The sequence below is a fragment of the Marmota monax genome, unplaced genomic scaffold (assembly GCF_021218885.2).
Source record: "Marmota monax isolate L192 unplaced genomic scaffold, Marmota_monax_Labrador192_F-V1.1 WCK01_AAM20220418_F8-fsc00021, whole genome shotgun sequence".
Lineage (NCBI taxonomy): Eukaryota > Metazoa > Chordata > Mammalia > Rodentia > Sciuridae > Marmota > Marmota monax.
In genome coordinates this window covers 3198783-3218994 of record NW_026695228.1, presented here as the reverse complement: position 1 = coordinate 3218994, position 20212 = coordinate 3198783, and the positions used below count along the sequence as shown (strand labels likewise).

At 33.2% G+C, this 20212-nt stretch overlaps 1 protein-coding gene across 1 annotated transcript in view; it reads right to left on the bottom strand.

The window, feature by feature from the left end:
• The window catches only part of Zcwpw2 (zinc finger CW-type and PWWP domain containing 2), a 131497-nt gene that overhangs the window by 8840 nt on the left and 102445 nt on the right, over nucleotides 1-20212 (bottom strand). The window contains exons 5-7 of the mRNA XM_046437664.2: nucleotides 18567-18613; nucleotides 2392-2450; nucleotides 1283-1350 (exon numbers count right to left, since the gene is read on the bottom strand). Of these exons, the coding sequence (XP_046293620.1) occupies nucleotides 1283-1350; nucleotides 2392-2450; nucleotides 18567-18613 (174 nt within the window). The remainder of the gene's footprint in view (nucleotides 1-1282; nucleotides 1351-2391; nucleotides 2451-18566; nucleotides 18614-20212) is intronic.

Sequence of the window (20212 nt, the reverse complement as noted above, 5' to 3'; positions counted from 1 at the left end):
CAATTTTCTTCTGTCATTTGATGCAGGACTGACCCTATCTTAAACTACAAAGAAATAAGAGATATCAGGTTGAATTGAGGGAATCCACAGAAATTGGGTAGGAATTTTTTTAAAAAATGAGGAATCTTAAACTTGAAAAAGATTTCACTTTTTTTCTGGGAGTCAGCTCTTAGAAAGAATACAGGACACTAGACATTCCTGCTCCCTATAGTTCATGATGGGATGAAGAAATAAAACACGGATTAGGTTAGTTGATTTAGCAAATAACCATATAGAATATGAGATTCCTGGAGGGGTTTCCCTCTACCTGGATAACTAGTGGGAAATATTCATCCATTATTTCTAGTCAATGGCCTCCTGGCTAGAAACGACTTCTGTAGTATCCTATAGTATGTGAGCTGGAGGGGAGAAGGATGCTGGTTTTGGAGCCCTCAGCCATAGTGCCTAGATCTCCAACTGGGAAATCAGCTCAGGGATAAGCAAACTTTTGCTTTTCTACAGGAATATATGAACTGATCATGTGAGGCAAAGGGAGGAAAGAGCTAAGAAAAGTCATCTCAATTAGTGTGAAGACAGCAGCAGGTTAAGTTGGAAAAGAAAAAAACAGAATTTTGTGTGATTTAGAAGAGGAACAAAAGGATTTTAAAAATCCTTCTGCCCGTGTTATATTCTTTTAATGAGAAATAAGTGGCTTATTTAGCCAATTGAAATGCAAGGCCATAGGATATGGGGGTAGCTTTAAGGAGAGAGGGCCTATAGCATCTATAACTCCTCTGGGTTTAATGGGCTTTGAACATGCCTGCCAAAGTTCCATCTTGTAAATAAGCATTTGCCTGCTTCTCAAGACTAATGAAAATGTAGGGAGAGTAAATGATACTTTCTCCCCGAATTTCACATTTACCCTACTGTGTTCTAATACCAATGACAATTAATTCAGTTGGAAGCCCCAGACATTTATTTCTTCTCTCCCTTTGGACTATAGTAAGTTTGGAATGGAGAAGTCTGGATTGGAATACAGTTGCTGGTATTTCCTCCCACAATTGTTAGTGCTTTATTTTAAAAATTAAATACAGGACAAAGCCAGAAAAAAAATAATTTAAAAAAACCAGAAACCTAGAGACAACTGAGAAGCCCCTGTATATAAATCAATACTGAAAATGACCTATTAATGTTTCTCTCCTATAAATATACAACAGTTCTTTTTTCTTTCAAAGGAAACAACTACATCTTGTAGAATTAGACATATGCAAAAGAACTAAAAGTAGAACAGGACTTCACATACCCATGCTTTCCTTTGATAAGGCATCATCTGAACAAACATTTTCAAAAGAGCATTTTAGAATAGCTTTCCTAGGAAAAGAATTGGACAGATTTAATTTCAAATGTTCAATCGTATACATGTAAATGACCATTCATGAGTATTCATTGATAACCGTAGATTATTAGTATTTATTTAACTAAGGTACTTTTTCTTTGTTGTGTTATATAGTAACAACTTTTTTTTAATTATAAAAAGAGAGGACTAATATTGATTTAAGCTGTCATTAGGCACAATACACTGGTGATCTACTTAACAGTATACACCGTTTTCTTCATGTAATTCTCCTTTAAAAATCTATTAAGTATTTGCTCCTCTCATTATATGAAAAAACTGAGCTATCTGACAATAAAGGTAAATGGCTGAACATTATAGAACTAAATTCTGTTAAGACTGCAAATTCATGCTTTTTTCCAATATACAATGTTGATGATTTAAAGCAGAATTTTGTTCAAATCCCTTTTCTCTAAACATAAGTTATTATGAAAGTCACTCCACTTCTATATGCCTCAAATTGTTCATATTTTAAATGAAGATAATTGTGATACACTTTCTATTTACTTGATGGGATTACTGTGAAGTATTACTGGTATAAGGCAATGAAAGTCCATTTTAAAAAATTAGCTATCTTCTGAAAAGGTAAAAAGGAGAAAGACAATTAATGCCAGTTTTTATTTTTGAGTAGAATTCCTTTTAACAAACACAGCACTGGTTATATTCTTTAACAAGTATGGCTGATTCAATGATAAATACTAAAATTTGTCATTAGTGGCTTATTTATTATGAAGCCCTGTTTCTGGTTTGTATTACCAATTTTAAGCTAGGATCCTTTTAATCTAGTTAGTAAAATAATATTAATCTTTAAAGTTCCAATTACAAAACTACATATTTATATGATTATGAAAATTTCTCCATATTTCTAAGATTACTACTAATAATCTTATAAATTCTTTTAGAAAACTTTAAACATAATGTTTCCCTAATAAAATGGAATCAAGAATTATGGGAAATGTCATATAATAATTAAAAAAACCATATATACATATTTACATTTTATCATACTACCAGCATACCTTTTTCTTTTTCTAAATTTGGGCTTTTTCTTTTCAATATTAGTTTTGGAAACTTGAATCTATAAAATAACAACAAAAAATAACTGAGTTAGTTCATATGGAACTGGATGTACTCACTATAATAATGGGATCTACATGGTTCAAGTATTTTAGCTGAAGAAAAACTCCAGTCCATATTACTAAACAATTAAAATACATACTATCACATCAAACAAGGTCAGGTCTCTAATTCACTTATGACTTATAGAAGAATTCTAAAATAACGAAAAAGCACTTCTAGAAGAGAAGAATCATTGATTTAATCAGGGAATGATTTTAAAAACTCTTTAGATACACTGAAGAGAGAATAAGTATATGGAAATATATTGAAGAGATCACCAAATCTATAAGAGAAAGAAAGAGAATTTTTGGAAGAGCAGTTAAGAGTATGGAGAAATATTAAAAATGTTAAATGGAAAACTATAGAAATAAGGATTTTTAAATTTTAAATAAATTTTACTACCTTATTTTGTTATAACTTTTCTATATTACAATTAGATATTGTTCTTATTTTTTTCTGTGCCTAATTTATAAATTAAACTTTATCATAAGTGTGCTTGTATAGGAAAAAGCATAGTCATACATAGGATCCTGTATTATCTGAAGTTTGAGGTCTTGGAATGTATTCCCTATAATTAAAGGGAGACTACTGTATATCCATACAACAGAACATTATTCAGCCATAAAAGTAATGAATTACTAACAATTGGGTATATCTCAAGACCATTACTCTAAATGCAAAGTGAAAAGCCAGACCATAACTTTCCTGTGTGCCTACATGAATATACAGTGAATCTCACTATCATGTACATCCATAAGACTAGGATTCTAATTAGAATAAGATATACTCTTTGTTTGTAAAATATGTCAAAATAGGCTCCACTGTCATGTATATCTAAAAAAAATCTAAAATGTTCAGAAAAGGGAAATCCATAGAGACAGAAAATAGATTAGTGGTTGCTAGGGACTGAGAAGAGGTGGAAAATGGACAGTGATTGCTCCATTTGGAGTGATGAAAAACCATTATAAAATTGGATAGTGGTATTGGTTGTACAACTTTAAATATGCTAGAAATCACTATGTGATATATTTTAAAGAGTGACATGTATGATATATAAAATATAGAGCAATAAATACACAATTTAAAACATTTAATGGCATAGAAACATTGAAAGTAAGGAGCTGAAATAATAAATTTATAATTATTAACAAAAGTATCTAATGTAGCAATAATAATGTTAGAAAAAGTAGATAGATAAAGTAAAAAAACAGAGTATAAAAAGGCTTACTACTCAATGCTAAAAGAAATAATTCACCCCAAAAATATAATTGCCCTGAGCTGTATATTCCTAAAATCTTTGCTTTAAATATACAAAGCAAAATCAGAATTATAAGTAGAATTTGATGCAACTATAGTTTATCTTCCTTAAAATTTTTGTAGAATTTATGTCTTTATAGAAGATATAAAAATCAACAAAGAGTTCAACAACACAAATAGAATCCTTGATCAAATAAATACATATTGGCTCTGACATTGAATATTAAAGAATACACATTCTTCAAGCCTGAAACATTTACAAATTTGACCACTTACTAGGTCACAAAGGAAGTCTTAAAAATATTAAAACAATCTCTGTTTTTACCTCTTTCACTGAATAAAATTCAATAACATAAGAAATAAAATTCCAAAAGATGGCGGACTAAAATTTGTAACAGAGTGATAGGAATAGAAGTCATACTCTCCATGAACCTTTATATCATATTTCCATGATGAATATATGAGATTTACCACTGGATAACAGCCTTTGTTTCTATGCCATGCCTTGTAAGCTGCAGGTGCACATAAAGAATTTGTGGGATAAATTTTGGGAGAAAAATAACATGTTGGGGTAAAAATAGACATCAATACAAGGGGGAAAAAGGTGTGTTACTGTCCATTTTTCAGCAGTATTCTCTTGGATTTAGACATTTAATGACATTATGAAATTTATCCTGAACTTCTAAGCCAGAACTTCAAAGCGATTCTCTTTTCAAAATGTTAGCTTCTTTTATTTCTTGTCTATTCACTTCAACCTGTCAGGTGTGAGAAGTTTCATAGCCCATTTTGTCTAGTCCCTTCACTGTTTTACTGATCTTGATTTCGCTGTTTCTGAATCAACCACAATTAAAGAAGCAATTTTTTAAAACATATTTAATGTTTGGGAGCTAGAAGTACCATTTATAATGTATATTTAAAAGCTTTAACTATAATAAGTGAGGTGTGAATTTAATAACTCTCAAAATATTATTAAACAGCTTAAAATACATTAAACATCATTCAAGGGAGGTTTGTATGAAATACTCTGGGAATTCATCCTATGATGCTAAAGACTAATGATCTTCTTTTCGTGACATTTTTACCTCAAGGTAATGTTTCTTCCAGTTCTCAGTTTCTCTTTCTCTCTCTCTTTCTCTCTCTCTCTCTCTCTCTCTCTCTCTCTCTCCATGCATAGTAAAAAAGGATATAGAAATATTGGCAAAATCATTGATCTACATCTCCAAACACAATGTAGAGCTATTATTACCTTGCTGTTATAAGTATCAGCCTAAATTATCTGTAAATTAAGTGTGAAGTAAAAGGGTTACTATAAAAGGAAATAATATTAATGTGACAAAATGAAAATAACTATAGAATTAATAGAAAATCCCATACTAACCAAATAAACTAGTCAAAATTTGCCTCCTACTCCAAGCCTTTGATAAAGTCTGATGTGATTGAGATGAGCACAGATTGTGACATGGAAGGATCCCAATTTGAATTCTAACTCTGGCACTTACTGGCTGTATCACTTTTGGTAGTCACTTGGCTTTTTCAAAATCTAGCTAAAGTCTGGTATAAATACTTAAATATCTACTACCTAAAAGACCATTTTGCATTTTAAGATACTCTGCTAAATTGTGATAAAACATAACTACCTCAAAATATTTAGGGGAAAATAAAATCAAATAACATGTCAGGAAGTATTCAATTGTACTTATCAATTAATTGTCCCAATCATTATCTATTACTGGACAGGGGTCCAAATTTTACCTGTTTTCTTTATAGCATAAACCTAGGCAACTTGTCATCTTAGGATGATTGGTCTTTGAGTAATATACTAGTTTCCTTAGGCTGCTATAACCAATCACCACAAATTTGGTAAGGCAACAGAAATTTATTATCTTAAGGTTTTACACAATGTAAGTTTATCTCTTACAAGGCCACTCTTCATTAAATTAGAGCCTATCTAATCCTGGATCATTTATCTCAATATCCTCACAGTAATTAGATTCACAAAGACTCTTATTCCAAATGAGGTCACATACTGGGATTCTATAAGTCTCTTTTGGGGGACACTATTCCACCCACTGTAAGAAGATGTAATCTTCACCCCATCTTTTCCACTTCTTTTCCCATGATTGTATAATGATTTCCCTATTTATCTAGCCCACTTCTATTCAGAGGAAGGACCACAATGTGACTTGATCAGAAACACCTAAGAACATGTTAGAAGTGCAAAATTCTCATGCCTACCAAACAAGAAACAGTAAGGATGGGGCCCAGGAATCTGTACTTAAATATGCTAATTAGTTGACTCTTATGGTCTCAGTCCGCAGATGACCAGCTCCATTGCTGTGGAGACCATTGTGGCAGATAAGAGTAGTAAAGAAAAGCAGCTCAGAACATGAAGCAGAGAGAGAGATAGTCACCAGGAAGCAGAGAAAGCTTCCCTCACCAAGAACAAAATATACACCCAGAATACGCCCCCCAATGACCCACCTCCTCCAGCCATATCCTACCTGCCTACAGTTCCACTCAGCTTAATCCCTATTGGGGGATTAATGCAGTGCTTAGGTCAAAACTCTCAAAACCCAATCATTTCACCTCTAAACTTTCTTGCATTGACTCACTCATGAGCTTTTGGAGGATACCTCATATCTAAACCATAACACTAACGTTCATGAGGCAGTGGTCTAGTCTTTCCCAACATCTACACAAATATACTATATACATGTCAGTGATTTTAAAGAAACTGATATAAGTATTAATTTTTCTCTTTCTGGATGTAAAAAATAAGCCATTTACTGAAAAAGAAATATATATAATTAATGATAATTTGAATTGTGGACTGGAATGGCAAATGATAGAATTGCCTTTAATTACAAAAGACAGAAAAATCCTTAAAAATTGTGTTTACAAATTTATATATTCTGACTTGACACTGCCCATTTCCTTAAGTCACTACTCATCTGAACAATTAAAAAAATTTTTTTAAGTAAAAGGTATAAGTTTGTTAACTTTGTCAAATCTGAATGTGTAAAATATACCTCCAGCATTCTGTGCTCATAGAAGACATAAATGTTTTGTAACTTTGACAACTGTCAGTTGATAATCACAAAAGAGCTATGTACTTTGAACTGCCAAAAGTGAATCTGTGTGCTTTGAAAAATGTACACAAACTCCTTGTTAAAAGTGATCATAGTCAGGCACAGTAGCGCACGCCTGTAATCCCAGTGGCTCCGGAAGCTGAGACAGAAGGATGGGGAATTCAAAGCCAGTCTGAGCAACAGCAAGGCGCTAAGCAACCCAGTGAGACCCTGTCTCTAAATAAAATACAAAAAATAGGGCTGGGGATGTAGCTCAGTGGTTGAGTGCCCCTGAGTTCAATCTCTGGTACCAAAACAAAAAGTGATCATATAGAAGTTTTAAAAAGGCTTATTTTCCTTCAGAAAATCTGCTGGGGAAATCTGCTTGGAAAAAGGATAAAAAATAGTTTCATGTAGCATTATACATCATGATAATTACTTAATCTGAGTATCTGGAGAGTACAGATAATACAGTTAAGTCTTCAGGCCTAGACAAAGATTGCTTGCAGAACTTCATTTAAAACAGGGGGAGGATTGAAATGATTTTTTAATTTTACATACTATTTCAACAGAAAGAACACAAATCTAGTGTTTCTTACATAAATGTTAATCATCAATTGCCACATGCTCTTGTCTAGTTGATTTTAAGTCAGTTTCAGTGTTCCTGTGAGCTCTGGACAGTATCACAGCCCAGTCCTTGGCAACAGGACTTATGTCTTGCTATCCCTCTGCATTCTCTCTACATCCATGTGTAAGTTCACAATAAAGCACTATGGATTTCTCTGCTTTGATTGTCTTACCAGAAAAAACACTACAGTGTGTATTTCAAGCAGTGAGCTGAGACACAGGAGAGTATTTTCGCTAAAAATAGAAGTTGGCTACCAGGCCCAACTTAAACAAAAGGCGTGAAAGATTTTTTTTTATTAACACCTCCAATTGTGGCTGAGGATAAGAGTAATAGGAAACTTCAAGGAGCTCTATGATTTGGTGCTTCACTGTTAATTTGTTTGTTTTGTTTTGTTTTGTTTTTCAGTCTGGGAATGGAACTCAGGGCCTCACATATGCTAGTCAATTGCTGTATCACTGAGCTACATCCCTAGCCACTCACTGTTAGCATTTAAAGATTTAAGGTCCTGGATTAAAAAAAAAAAAAATATATATATATATATATATATATATATATATGTGTGTGTGTGTGTGTGTGTGTGTGTGTGTGTGTGTGAGAGAGAGAGAGAGAGAGAGAGAGAGAGAGAGAGAGTGCTTATTTATTTATTTAATGGAGTTTGACTATATCAGGATTAGAATACAGAAATTCAGCATTTTCATTTTTTTTAAAGTAGGACAGATTTTATTTATGTCTACAGAGTTTAGAAATACTAAGTATTAATCCAAAAAGGATATCTAAGGAGGGAAGAACCATACGAGAAGCAGAACTTAAGGGTATATTTGCTTAACTGATTAAATGTTGCTCACAAATTAGCTATAAATGTAGAGTCTCTAAAAATCTGAATAGGTGATAACAATTCCTATTTATTTATAGTTTTTTTTAAAAGGCATTAGATATTTCAACCAGGGGAATATTAGGAGAAGATATTATTTCCAAGGGAGATTTTTTTGGAATCTACATATTTCAATTAAATTTTAAAAAGCTGATATATAGAAAACATTCAATGGTCATAGTACCAATATTTCAACATTTTTCTGGACAAAAGAATGAATGTTGTGAACTTTATTCTTTGTTTTATAATTTCCCCCCACCAACTTGATTCTTCAACCCATAGATCATTAACAAATATTTAAGTGTTTATAAACCTCAGCATAATACTTAAAATCTCTCCCCTCCATAGGAATAGACTTTCACAACAGCACACTAAGAAAAATATTATTCTTTTAAAAATTTTGTCCTCACCAAACATTTTACATCAACTTCTTAAAGACCCCAGAGGCTGTATAGGTTCATGGAAGAACATGGAGGATATAGCTCCCTTTGATCTGGGTAATTGTTCCCCAGTAATCTGTGGAGTACAGATTTAAGATGTGTATCTAACATTAGCATTTCATGATACAGCAAATTATTTTTTTGAATAAAATGAAGATATTAAATATAAAAATAAAAGGAAAAATAAACAGCACCTCTAAGTATAATTTTAAAGAATTTAAAAAGTAATGATTCATAGATTTTCAAAGAAAGAAAATAGGTTTAATTATGAAGTCACTAAAGAGTACTTTTTTAAAAAAATCACTCTTTTGGAAGCCTTTTTTTTAACATTGTTTCTGCAGATTTTCAGAATAAGATAACTGAAATCAGAGTGAAAGGAACATCCTCTGTTAAAGTTTCCACTAATGAGTTTAAGTGATTGATAGATAATTTTCGATACTGACATTTATTTTATACATTTTGAAAATAAAATGTACATCAAAAGAGTGTACTTACAAGAGGGGAGTGCTAGGAAATGATATTGGCCAAATTGTATTATTATGTTGTGTGCATATGTGAATATATAACAATAAGTCCCATCATTATTTACAACTATAATGCACCAATAAAAAAAGTGCACTTACATTTAAAAACTTATATTAGGAAACTTTCTGAAATGAGGAAAATACTCTATTTTGATTACAGGTGATAGTTACAAGAATGTGTGCATTTTTAAAAAGTTCATCAGACTATATGCTTAATAGTTGTGCATTTCACTGTATTTAAATTTTAACTCAATAAAAATTAAGAAAAAGTCAATAGAATATGTTAAATAAAATTTGAAACAATAAAATTTGTTAAATAAATTTTTTGTGGACTTAGTTCATGCATGAGACCCCAACAGAACAGACCAAACTAGAATGGAGTCACATGTGCTAGGTATCACATTACCAAACTGAACTTAGAGAAGGCCAATTGTAAAAAAAAAAAAAAAAAAAAAAAAGAAGAAGAAGAAGAAGATTCACAGCAACCAATCATAAGAGGCCCAGTTAACCTCAGTGAGCATAATGAAGCCCTTTCTGCTTTACCAGATAGTATGAAAAGTAACCTTAAGTAATCTGATGCTGTCCAGTTTGGTTTTTGTTCTATACTGTCCCCTTGTACCTGCTAGAGCTATCTTAAGAAAGTTGATCTGTGCTTCTATAAACATTGATGTGGCTGTGTCACTATAGTATGACAATTTTAGATCTTCTGGGGAAATATCCAGCAATGGAATAGCAGGGTCATATGGTGGTTCCATCCCTAGTTTTTTGAGGAAACTCTATACTGCTTTCCAGAGTGGTTATAGTCTGTAGTCCTACCAATACTATACAACACTATTCCTCTCTCCCCACAACCTTGCCAGCATTTATTGTTGTTCATATTCTTGATCATTGCCCTTCTGACTGGAGTGAGATGAAATCTTAGTGTATTTTTATTTGTATTTACCTGATTGCTAGAACATTTTTTCATATATTTATTGGTCTTTTGTTTACCAGCACAATTCACAATAGCTATATTACAGAATCAACCCAGATGCCTGTCAATAGATGAATGGATGAGGAAACTGTGGTATGAATAGCTATATAGATATGAATAGATACAGAGAAGGAGAATGGGAGAAGTGAGGGAGAAAGGGAGATGGGGGATCATGAAGCAAAACTGATTTCCAGCATGTATAAGTTTGTTGGTATAAACCCAACTACTATATATAACCACAAAGCTCTAATAATAATGATATAAAAAGAAAACTGAGAGATCTATCTATCTATCTACCTGCCTACCTATGTATGTCTCTCTCACACACACAATAATAAAGGTTATACTTAGCCATTAAAAAGAATGAAATTATGGCATTTGTTGGTAAATGGATAAAATATCATTTCTCAATAATCATAAATGAAATTGTCCAAACTCAGAAACTCAAAGGTTGAATGTTTTATTTCATATGAAGAAGCTAGATTAAAATAAAGAAAGAGGGAAGGAAAATATTACATAAAATCAAATGCAAATTAATAGACAAGTGAAAGGAAGCCTAGTAGAGAATGGATAATGGGAAATAAGAGGGAGAAAAGCAGAAGGGGAATCATGAAGCAAAACTGATTTCCATGCATGTATAAGTTTGTTGGGATGAACCCAACTACTATGTATATCCACAAAGATCTAATAATAATGATAAAAAAGAAAGCTGATCTGATCATTCTGTCATACCAAGATGATGGGATGCTGACTGATTCATGAATTACTAATAAAAGTAAATTAAATTTTAAACTTGTTGAAATTTTGTTCTTTGAAAACAAAAAAGTGTGTGTGTGTGTGTGTGTGTGTGTGTGAACCAGGGATTGAATCCAGGGGTGCTACAGTACAGAAAATTACAAAATGGTAACAGAAAACCTGAATGATTCAAGGTTGGAAAACACTGCCCTATGGAAAAGTGAATGATGCTCACAGAGTTGAATCCCAAAAGAAAACTAAATGAGTTTTGAAGCTTGAACATGACTCTTCCCAAGAGGTTAACTGTTTCCTATTCTTTTCTTGAGACTTCTCTCTGCCTAGGGCTAGAAGTCAGGAGTGGAGATGTTACAATATTTATCTTTGGGGAAAGATGCATATAAAGCTAAGTAAATTAAGTAAGTTGTAGTACATTAATTCCATATTAATAATGAGTGTATTAGCAATTAACACAAATATCCAAATATCTAGTCACAAAATATAAGTAACTTATCCTAATAAATAGGCTAACGAAAATTTTCTGCTTCCTTTGGAGAATTTTTGTAGTAACTTTGGGGAAAGATTTTTTTTTTTATAAAGAAACATAATAGTCTAAATCCTCCTCCTCCTCCCCCTCCTCCCCCTCCTCCTTCTCCTCCTCCTCCTCCTTCTCCTTTTTTTCAGTACTGAAGATTCAAGCCAGGGGTACTCTACCACACAGCTACACATCCAACTTTTTAATGCACCAGCATAATAGAGGAAATTCTCTATACATAAATGTATAAATTAAGAGAGTAGTCATTGATTTTTTAATTTCAAAAAGCATAAATTAAAGTCATGTTATTAAGTGTTAGGGAAAAAGATACACACACACACACACACGCACGCACATGCACACACACACAACTTCTATAGGTAAACCAGAAAAAAGAAAAAAAGAAACAAGATTTTTCCCCATTAGTTTATTGCTTGGTATAAAACTAATTAGAAATATGTAAAACTCTTCACTGAAAAATACTGAAGAAAAATGAATACAGAAACAAGTTATACTTCTACATGAATGTATTTGATTATTATAAAAATTGATTTTCTCCCTAAATTAGCACATAGATCTTCTATAATACCAATCAGTCCCTTAACAGAATTCTTCTTAGGACCTAACCAAATAAGTTTAAGATTCATGAGGAAAAAGTCAACAGGTAAGAATGATCAAAATAATTTTTAAAAAATTGAAGTAATGAAGGATCACTAACCACGCAGTAAAGAAAATAGAGAGGCCAGATGCTGTGGCACATGCAAGTTATCCAAGCTACTCAGGAGACAAGGCAGAAGATTACAAGTTTAAGGCCAGAATGGGCAACTACGACCCTCTCTGAAAACAAAAAGGGTTAGGGAAGTATGGCAGTGGTAGAGCACCCCTGGGTTCAATCCCAGTATCTCTCTCTCTCTCACTCACACACACAAAGTTGAGAACTTTCATCTTTTTACTTAAAAGAAACATTTAAGCTTCTCTTTGGCATGTTCAAATTGCCAGCATCAGTACTCTTGTGCTTTGAGACCATTATTAAATACAGTGAGGGTTATCAGAATATAGGCATTGCAATATCTCAAAAATCTGGTAACGCAAATAGCTATGAAGTAACTAATGGGGGTAGGACACAGAGTGTCGATATGCTAAACAAAGAGATAATTCACATTCTCAGAAGGTTATAACAAGACTTCATGCTAGAATTGCACACAATTTAAAGCTTATGAACTGTTTATAAATTTTACTGTCTACATATTAACGATGTTATATTTTGTTTACTAATAAGTATTTGTACATAAGACATGTTTAGACATGCATATACATGTGCATATATATTGTTAGCAGTTATTCTCTTTTAGGACTGAAATTACAGCTTGGAGAAAACATATCTGTATTTTTTTTTCACACAATGCTCCTTTTCTAATTGAGGGGGAAAAAAAGCTAATCTTAAAGTAATTGTTCTGGCTTTGATCTAGAATCCCCCCCCAAAGTTCATATATTAAAAGTTTGATACCTATTGTAGCATTTCTGAGAAATGGGGCTTTTGAAAAATGATTAGATCATGAAGGCTCTAAGCATCTGTGAATTAATCCAGTTGATGAATTAATAATTTGAAAGGACAAATAATGGGAGGTGTTGGAATCTGTAAGAGGTGGAGCCTAGATGAAGGGACTAAATCCTTGGGAGAGTGCCACTGGGGACTATATCTTGTCCAATGCCCCTTCCATCTCCCTTCACCTCTTTTCTCTCTGCTTCCTGGCTGCCATGAGCCGACAGCTCTACCATGCTCTTCCACCATGATATTCTGCTTCACCTTAGGTGCAAGGGACTGGAGTCAGTGACCATGAACTGAAACCTCTGAAACCATGAGCCCCAAATAAACTTTTCCTCCTCATAGTTGTTTCCTCAGTTATTTTGTTCCAGTGACAAAAAGATTACTAACACAGTATTAAAAATCCATAAAACAACATGAAAAGTTTTATGATATAATAAATAAAAACATTAAAAATATTGTAATCAACAATTAAAATTATGAAAATAAACAGAAATATACAGAAAAATATAGAAATGACTGTACATAAATACATTAAGTTAAATTGGTTTAATTCAGATGGTGATTTTTGGAAAAATGAAATTATGTCACTTACAGGAAAATGGATGTAACTTGAGAATATTATATTAAGAGAAATAAGCCAAACTCAGAAGGTCAATGGTCATATACTTTGTCTCCTATGTGGAAGCTAGAGAGGAAATGGGAAAGAAAGGTGGTGGTGGTGGTAGTAGCTCATGAAAATTGAGGGGAGATCAGTACAGGAAAGATATCAGTGGGAGGGCAGACGGAAGGGCAAGGGTAAATACTTGGAATGATATTGGTCAAATTGTATTGCTATAATCTGTGTGCATATACTAATATGTAACAATAAATCTTACCATTGTATAAGACTATAACTCACCAATAAAATATGGGAAGAAAAGATTGTGGCTTTTAAATGATTCTAAAATTCTGGACTTCAAATATTATGTTATCGTATTAGAAAAAAATATTAAAATTGGGACCTACTTACAAAAAAGGCTTTTACCCAATCCTATTAGAACTATGATACTATTATATTTAGTTTTGGTTTTGTTTGTTTATTTTTTACAAGTCAAACAGACAGCTTTATTTGATTGTTATTATTTTTGTGGTGTTGGGGATTAAACTCAGGGCCTCAGGCATGCTAGGCAAAGCACTCTACCACTGAGCTATCTCCAGCCCCTATGATACTATCATAAATCTGAGAATGTTTAATTTTCTTAAAACTTCCTAATTCTTCCTCAGTGGAAATTAGAGAGGATAGTACTAGCATTTATTAAATAAGCACCTATTATTATAATATAGAAACTATATGTTACTATAATTGCTTTGTATATTAGATTTTTATAAAACTATACAAAGTGATTATAAATACATATATATGTAATCTGTGTATGTACTCAACCATATTCCAAAATTTAAAACAGGTAGCACCATCACCTACCCTATCTTTGTTGTTGCAGCACTACTGGTTTATTCTTTAGTTCTAGGCCCAGTTATCTCATATATTTATTGTGAATATTAACCTTGGTGTGCACAGGTCCCTTGACACTCTTAAAGTACTTGCTGAGCTGTTATACTTTATAGTTTATGGGATATTGGAGTAGGGAAGGACTTGGAGGTGATCTAGACCTACCCCTTGTACTTAATCAAATGGAACTCAAGAAATTAGTCTGGCTCACTCAGACTCTTTTTCTTTCAGACTACTGCCATTGGGGCAGAATTGATCAGTGAGGTGCACCTACACTATTCAGCTCATCATATGTGCTAAGTGAGATGAACTGGAGGAATGGCAAGTGGCTTGTTGCTAGATGTAGAAGCACCCTTCCTAGTGGGCACTTAGTAATGATATCTTGATGGCAATATTCTTATGTCTTGGTTCAAATAAGTTGCTGCAAATACTACTAAAACTTAACATAGGCCAATACATAGCATAACATATCTCTCAAGGTCCTCTCAAGGGAGGCAGGATTACATGGAGATTGGCTTTGATCTAGCCATCCCTCTTTGGGAATTATCCTGCAGAAATAATAGCATGCACATGCACACATGTTTATTAAAGCATTATTTGTGGCAGACACATTCCATAATACCAATTTGAAAATACCATGTTCATCAACAGAGGACTTGTTGACTAAAAACCTGGGTATATCTGCTGAGGTATGTTATGCAGAAGGCTAAAACCAGGTCTATATCTGCTAGTTTAAGTATAGTCATGTGCTACATAACCAAGGAAAACTAATAAAGTTAAATAATAGTATCTGAAGAATAATATATAGGGCAAATTCCTTAATTTCTTTTACTGTAATTGACCCTTCATATGAAGATGATGATAATGTCTGCTCTTCCTTTATCCAAGGGTCTAAATTGAAAGACATGTTTGGAATGCTTTGTTATCTGAAAATGCTATACAGATGAAGACATATTTTTAACTAGGACTGTGTCCATTTGTAAGTTCAAAGTTAGACTCCAAAAGAAGGGTACTACAGTGATTTAGAAAACAAAGAACAGTTAAAGCATGCTGTGTTATGGAATCATCAAAACTAGATTCTATTCTGGCTCTGACACTTCTCTGTTAGCCACCTTAAATACCCTAAGAACAACTGATAAAATCTATTTCCCTTTAATATTGTAAGGGTAAATACAATAGTATGTTAGTATTTTTAACCCTATAATGTCCCTTTTAATAACAAATACTCTGAAATATTCCATTTCTTATCTTGAAATGAAACTCATAGCTCTCTAATGGTAACCCAGTATCTAGGCTTCTCTTCTTCCTGTTAGCAACAGAATCTCTCCCACAAGCTGGCCCACTGGAAGCTCTATTCTCCTTCTTCCCCTTGCTATTGGATATGACCATATATTACTAAATTTAGGCCAATAGGAAGTGAGTAAAGTGACATATACAGCATCAAGTTCATGTTTTCTTCTTTAGCTAATTGTTCGTACTTCTCTTCCAGTTTATTTTTCTTACATGAGTAAGAATATAAATGTGATGTGACAGTATATTCAACCTTTGACCATATAAAACCACACCCTAGGAAACTTGCCAGTCTGAATGGTTTTATAGGGCAAGGTCTCCTCTCAAAGTGGACCAGCAGCCTATCTTTGGTCAGATACATGATAAAGAAATAAACTTTTATTTTGCATGACTCACTGTAAATTGGAGTTTCCTTATTGCAGAATTATAGTCTGTACCCTACTTAATATAGTTGGTGACATAAACTATTTCAAAAAATTATAACTAATTTAAAAGTAACATACTTATGATGAACTATATTTCCATATGTATATGCTTCAGAACAACTATATTTGAAGACATAAGCAATAAGTAATACTAGTTATCCCTATCATTAATAAGTTTGGATATAATGAAATAATATTAACAAAGCCATTCTGTGTAAGATTTATAGAAAAATGTACTAACAGAAGTAATCATAGCTATAAGAATAGAAACCACTATTAAGTAATAGCAGATTAAATATTTGTATATGACAGAGGAGAAAAGAAAGTAGTATTAATGGAATAGAAATAGCTTCCAAAATAAATTGCATATTATCCAACTATCAAAATAAGAAAATGTGATAATCTCCCAAATGAACTGAGCAACAGAATTCCTTATGGGGAAAATAATTTTCTGGACTAAGACATGGGATGACCTACTAACAAAATATCACAGAAAATAAATCTTTTTTGAAAATTCTACAACATGTAAGGGCACACATTATCTCCAGTACTTGAAATAACTTGACCATAACTTTCAAAGGGTAGGGAAGAATGTCTTAATGATAACTTGGAACAAGAAGATGTAACAAAGAATTGTAAGGTAGATCTTTGTGGAAAATATCAAAGTAAGAGTGAAAAACAACAGGCTAACCAAAAGCAATCTTAGTGTAAATTTTATACCATATTTTAGTTTATCTAGTGTCCCTAGCCCTTGCCCAATAAAATTCCTTGCATTCCCTGTATTTCCTAAAATTACAATAACCCAAAGCATTGCTACAAATTCCTGAAATGTCTCATAGGCAGTATCTCTTAAACTACCAGTGTAAAGAACCAGTTTTTCATCCTTGTCTGAGATCTATAGTTTTATAAAATGAAAAAGTTTATTTTATAAAGTGAAAGTGAGTTTCTGGGGAAAATGTAAAATAAAAACAATAATATATAAACATTACCTCCATTTTATTATTAGATTCGATAGACAAAAATTAATCAGACAAGTTACAAAATAAATCCCTAAATGTCTCACTTTCTGTACTTAACTGCATACCACACTTTGAATGACACTTTCCTAGGAACAGTAGTGTACTTTTTGAGAAGAATTGGTAAAAATAAAGCAATATAAAAATATATTTTAAAAAGTTTGTTATTACAATCACTATATTTTTTATGCTAAATATCCTTTAGCAGAGATTGAAATAAATAGTTCTATCCATGATAACAATGCAACACTACCTCACTACCTCTGCCAAATCTCCAGATATACATAAAAGTTCTGTTCTCTCTTTTTTTCATAAAGGGTAATTGTGTCTTTTGTGAGACAGAATTCTTTCCTGTAAAGGAGTATCAACATTATTTAGCCAGTTAAATGTCCAGAATCCTTTTACAAACCAAAAAGCAAAATAATAATAAGATATGATTTCTAAAAGGACTACTAAAAAGTATTATCATACTATCAAAAGGATATTCATCCCATTGCCCAGGCATCTCTAAATTCATGCCTAATAATCTTCTCTGTTACTTCATGTTACATTTGACCGTCCCTGGGTCTGTCATGCCTGAACCCCACCACTCAACGTACTGTCCAGCACAATTCCTTTTCTTGTGACTATAATATATTGTCAGAAGAATTAGTTTAAGGCATCAACTCCTTTTCCCCCCACCCAGAAGTGTCCTGTAAGAGCATGGTCACTGGAGAAGAATGTCAAGGTTTATGCTATCCCAATCATATTTTTGAAAGTGGAATTAGACATTTTTCTAATGTTTAGAAAAATATGTTAAATTTTAAAAAACTCTTTAAAAATTCCATCAATTTTATAACTTTTCATTAAAAAGTTTTTGTGTTCTGAAGATTTGTTCAAATACCTAATGTTCTGCTCCAGTTACATTTAAAGTAAAATCCATATTAAGATGAGAACTTTAATTTCCCCATGAGATTCCTTGCACACCTTATAGTAACATGATAAGCAAGAAAAAATATTTTAGTATATATGAGTATGTATATAAAATGTAATTTAAACAAAAGTATTTGTTTACTTATTTACTTATAAGTCTAATTTCTAATTCTTTAATGCTAATATAAGCAACCACAAATATTAATTTAATAGTGTCAGCCTAAGAAAAATATATACTCAACAAATATTTACAAGAAAAAATAGAATATATATAAGTATTTTTAAATCATTTAATATTTTTAAAATAGTATTAGTCAAACAGAATTTAAAGCTTATTTATTTTATACTAATAAAACATGATCTTACCCTTTTCTTGGCCACCACAGAAACTTTGGCATGTGCTTTGGATTTGTCTGTAAGATAATAAAACGTGGCTGCTTCAAAAAAGTACCTATGCTCCTGTTCTGATAAACACAGTGTTACACAGAATTTTCTACTTTCTAATACTGTAACAACAATACTTTGTTTTCAGTCCTTTAAATTAAAATGCTAATAAATTCACTAAGTAACTAACATGTAATAATACTAGAGATTCATACACTTATTTGAAAAACCCTCTCCCTTTAATTTTATTGGTTAATTGGACTTCCTCATATTAGCATTAAGTATAGCTGATTTCTAAGTTCTGGTCTGCCTCTGTGCAGTATATAGGATATATAGGATCTAGAATTAAATCCCCGCTACCTCCACTTGTAGATCTACTTTATGCTGGACATGGGGTAAGAACTTCATATAAATGGTACTTTATGTAATCCACATGAGAACTTTGTAAGGCATGCAGTCATCCTTACTTTACATCTAAAGGAACTGATCAGTTTGATGCGAAGCTACATTAAATAATCTGCCTAAGGTATTGCAGCTGGACCAGACCTATTCTGACTACAAACCCCTAATCATCCCAGGATGTCTGCTGCCTTCATTTGGGGCCAAAGAGGTGCCAATAGTGCCTCAGAAAAGAGTCGAAAACAATGGGGACTATGGAGCCTGTGCGGGACAGACACCCACCAGAACCTAGCCTCTGTGGCAGGACTGCCCCTTTTACCAGCAGAATATAGCGGGGGGTCAAGCCCAGTGGCCCAGACCTACCCACACTGGACTGTGTGGGACCCAGGCTCACAATAGGCCTGGTCCACCCCTCAAAGTGAGGCAGACATCAGCCAGAGCCCAGGCTCTGGCACAGGACTGCCACTTCCGACCAGCAGACTACCAGGGGAGTTCAAGCCCAGAGGTCCAGATCCACTCAGGCCAACTTGTGCAGGACCCAGGTCCAGGATGCAGTAGCATACATTGAGGGACACCAGCAGGGTCTGGAAGCCCAACATCAAGGTGAAGTAAAGACAGTCTGCATGGGTACTGCAAGGATATAGGGAAGAAACTGTAATATCTGAGATTCACACTGCAAGAAAGGAAGACACATGGACCAGACAACATGAAAAAACAAGGGAGGAAAGTGCCCCAAACAAACAGGACACTATAATAACAGAACCCATGGACAGCAAAGTTGATGAAATGTCAGAGAAGGAGTTCAGAAGGTTCATAATTAAAGATTTATGAATTAAAGAATGACCTAAATGAGCAAATACAGGCAAAAATTGATCACTCCAACAATGAGATAAGAGAGCAAATACAGGTAGCAAAAGATTACTTCAAGAGAGAGAGAGAGAGACTCTGAAAAAAAAATACTCAGAAATCTTTGAAATGGAGGATACACACTAGACCACTTGGAAGAAAGAATGTCAGATAATGAAGATAACGTATACATTCTGGAAAATAAAGTTGATCACACAGTGAAGATAGTAAAAAACCATGAACAGAACATGCAAGAATTATGGGACAACATCAAAAGACCAAATCTAAGAGTTATTGGGATGGAGGAAGGCACAGAGTGTTGGGAGTCGCCCCGGCTCCAAAGACTAACTTTTCCATCCCCCAAGAAGAGCCGTCCAATGGTG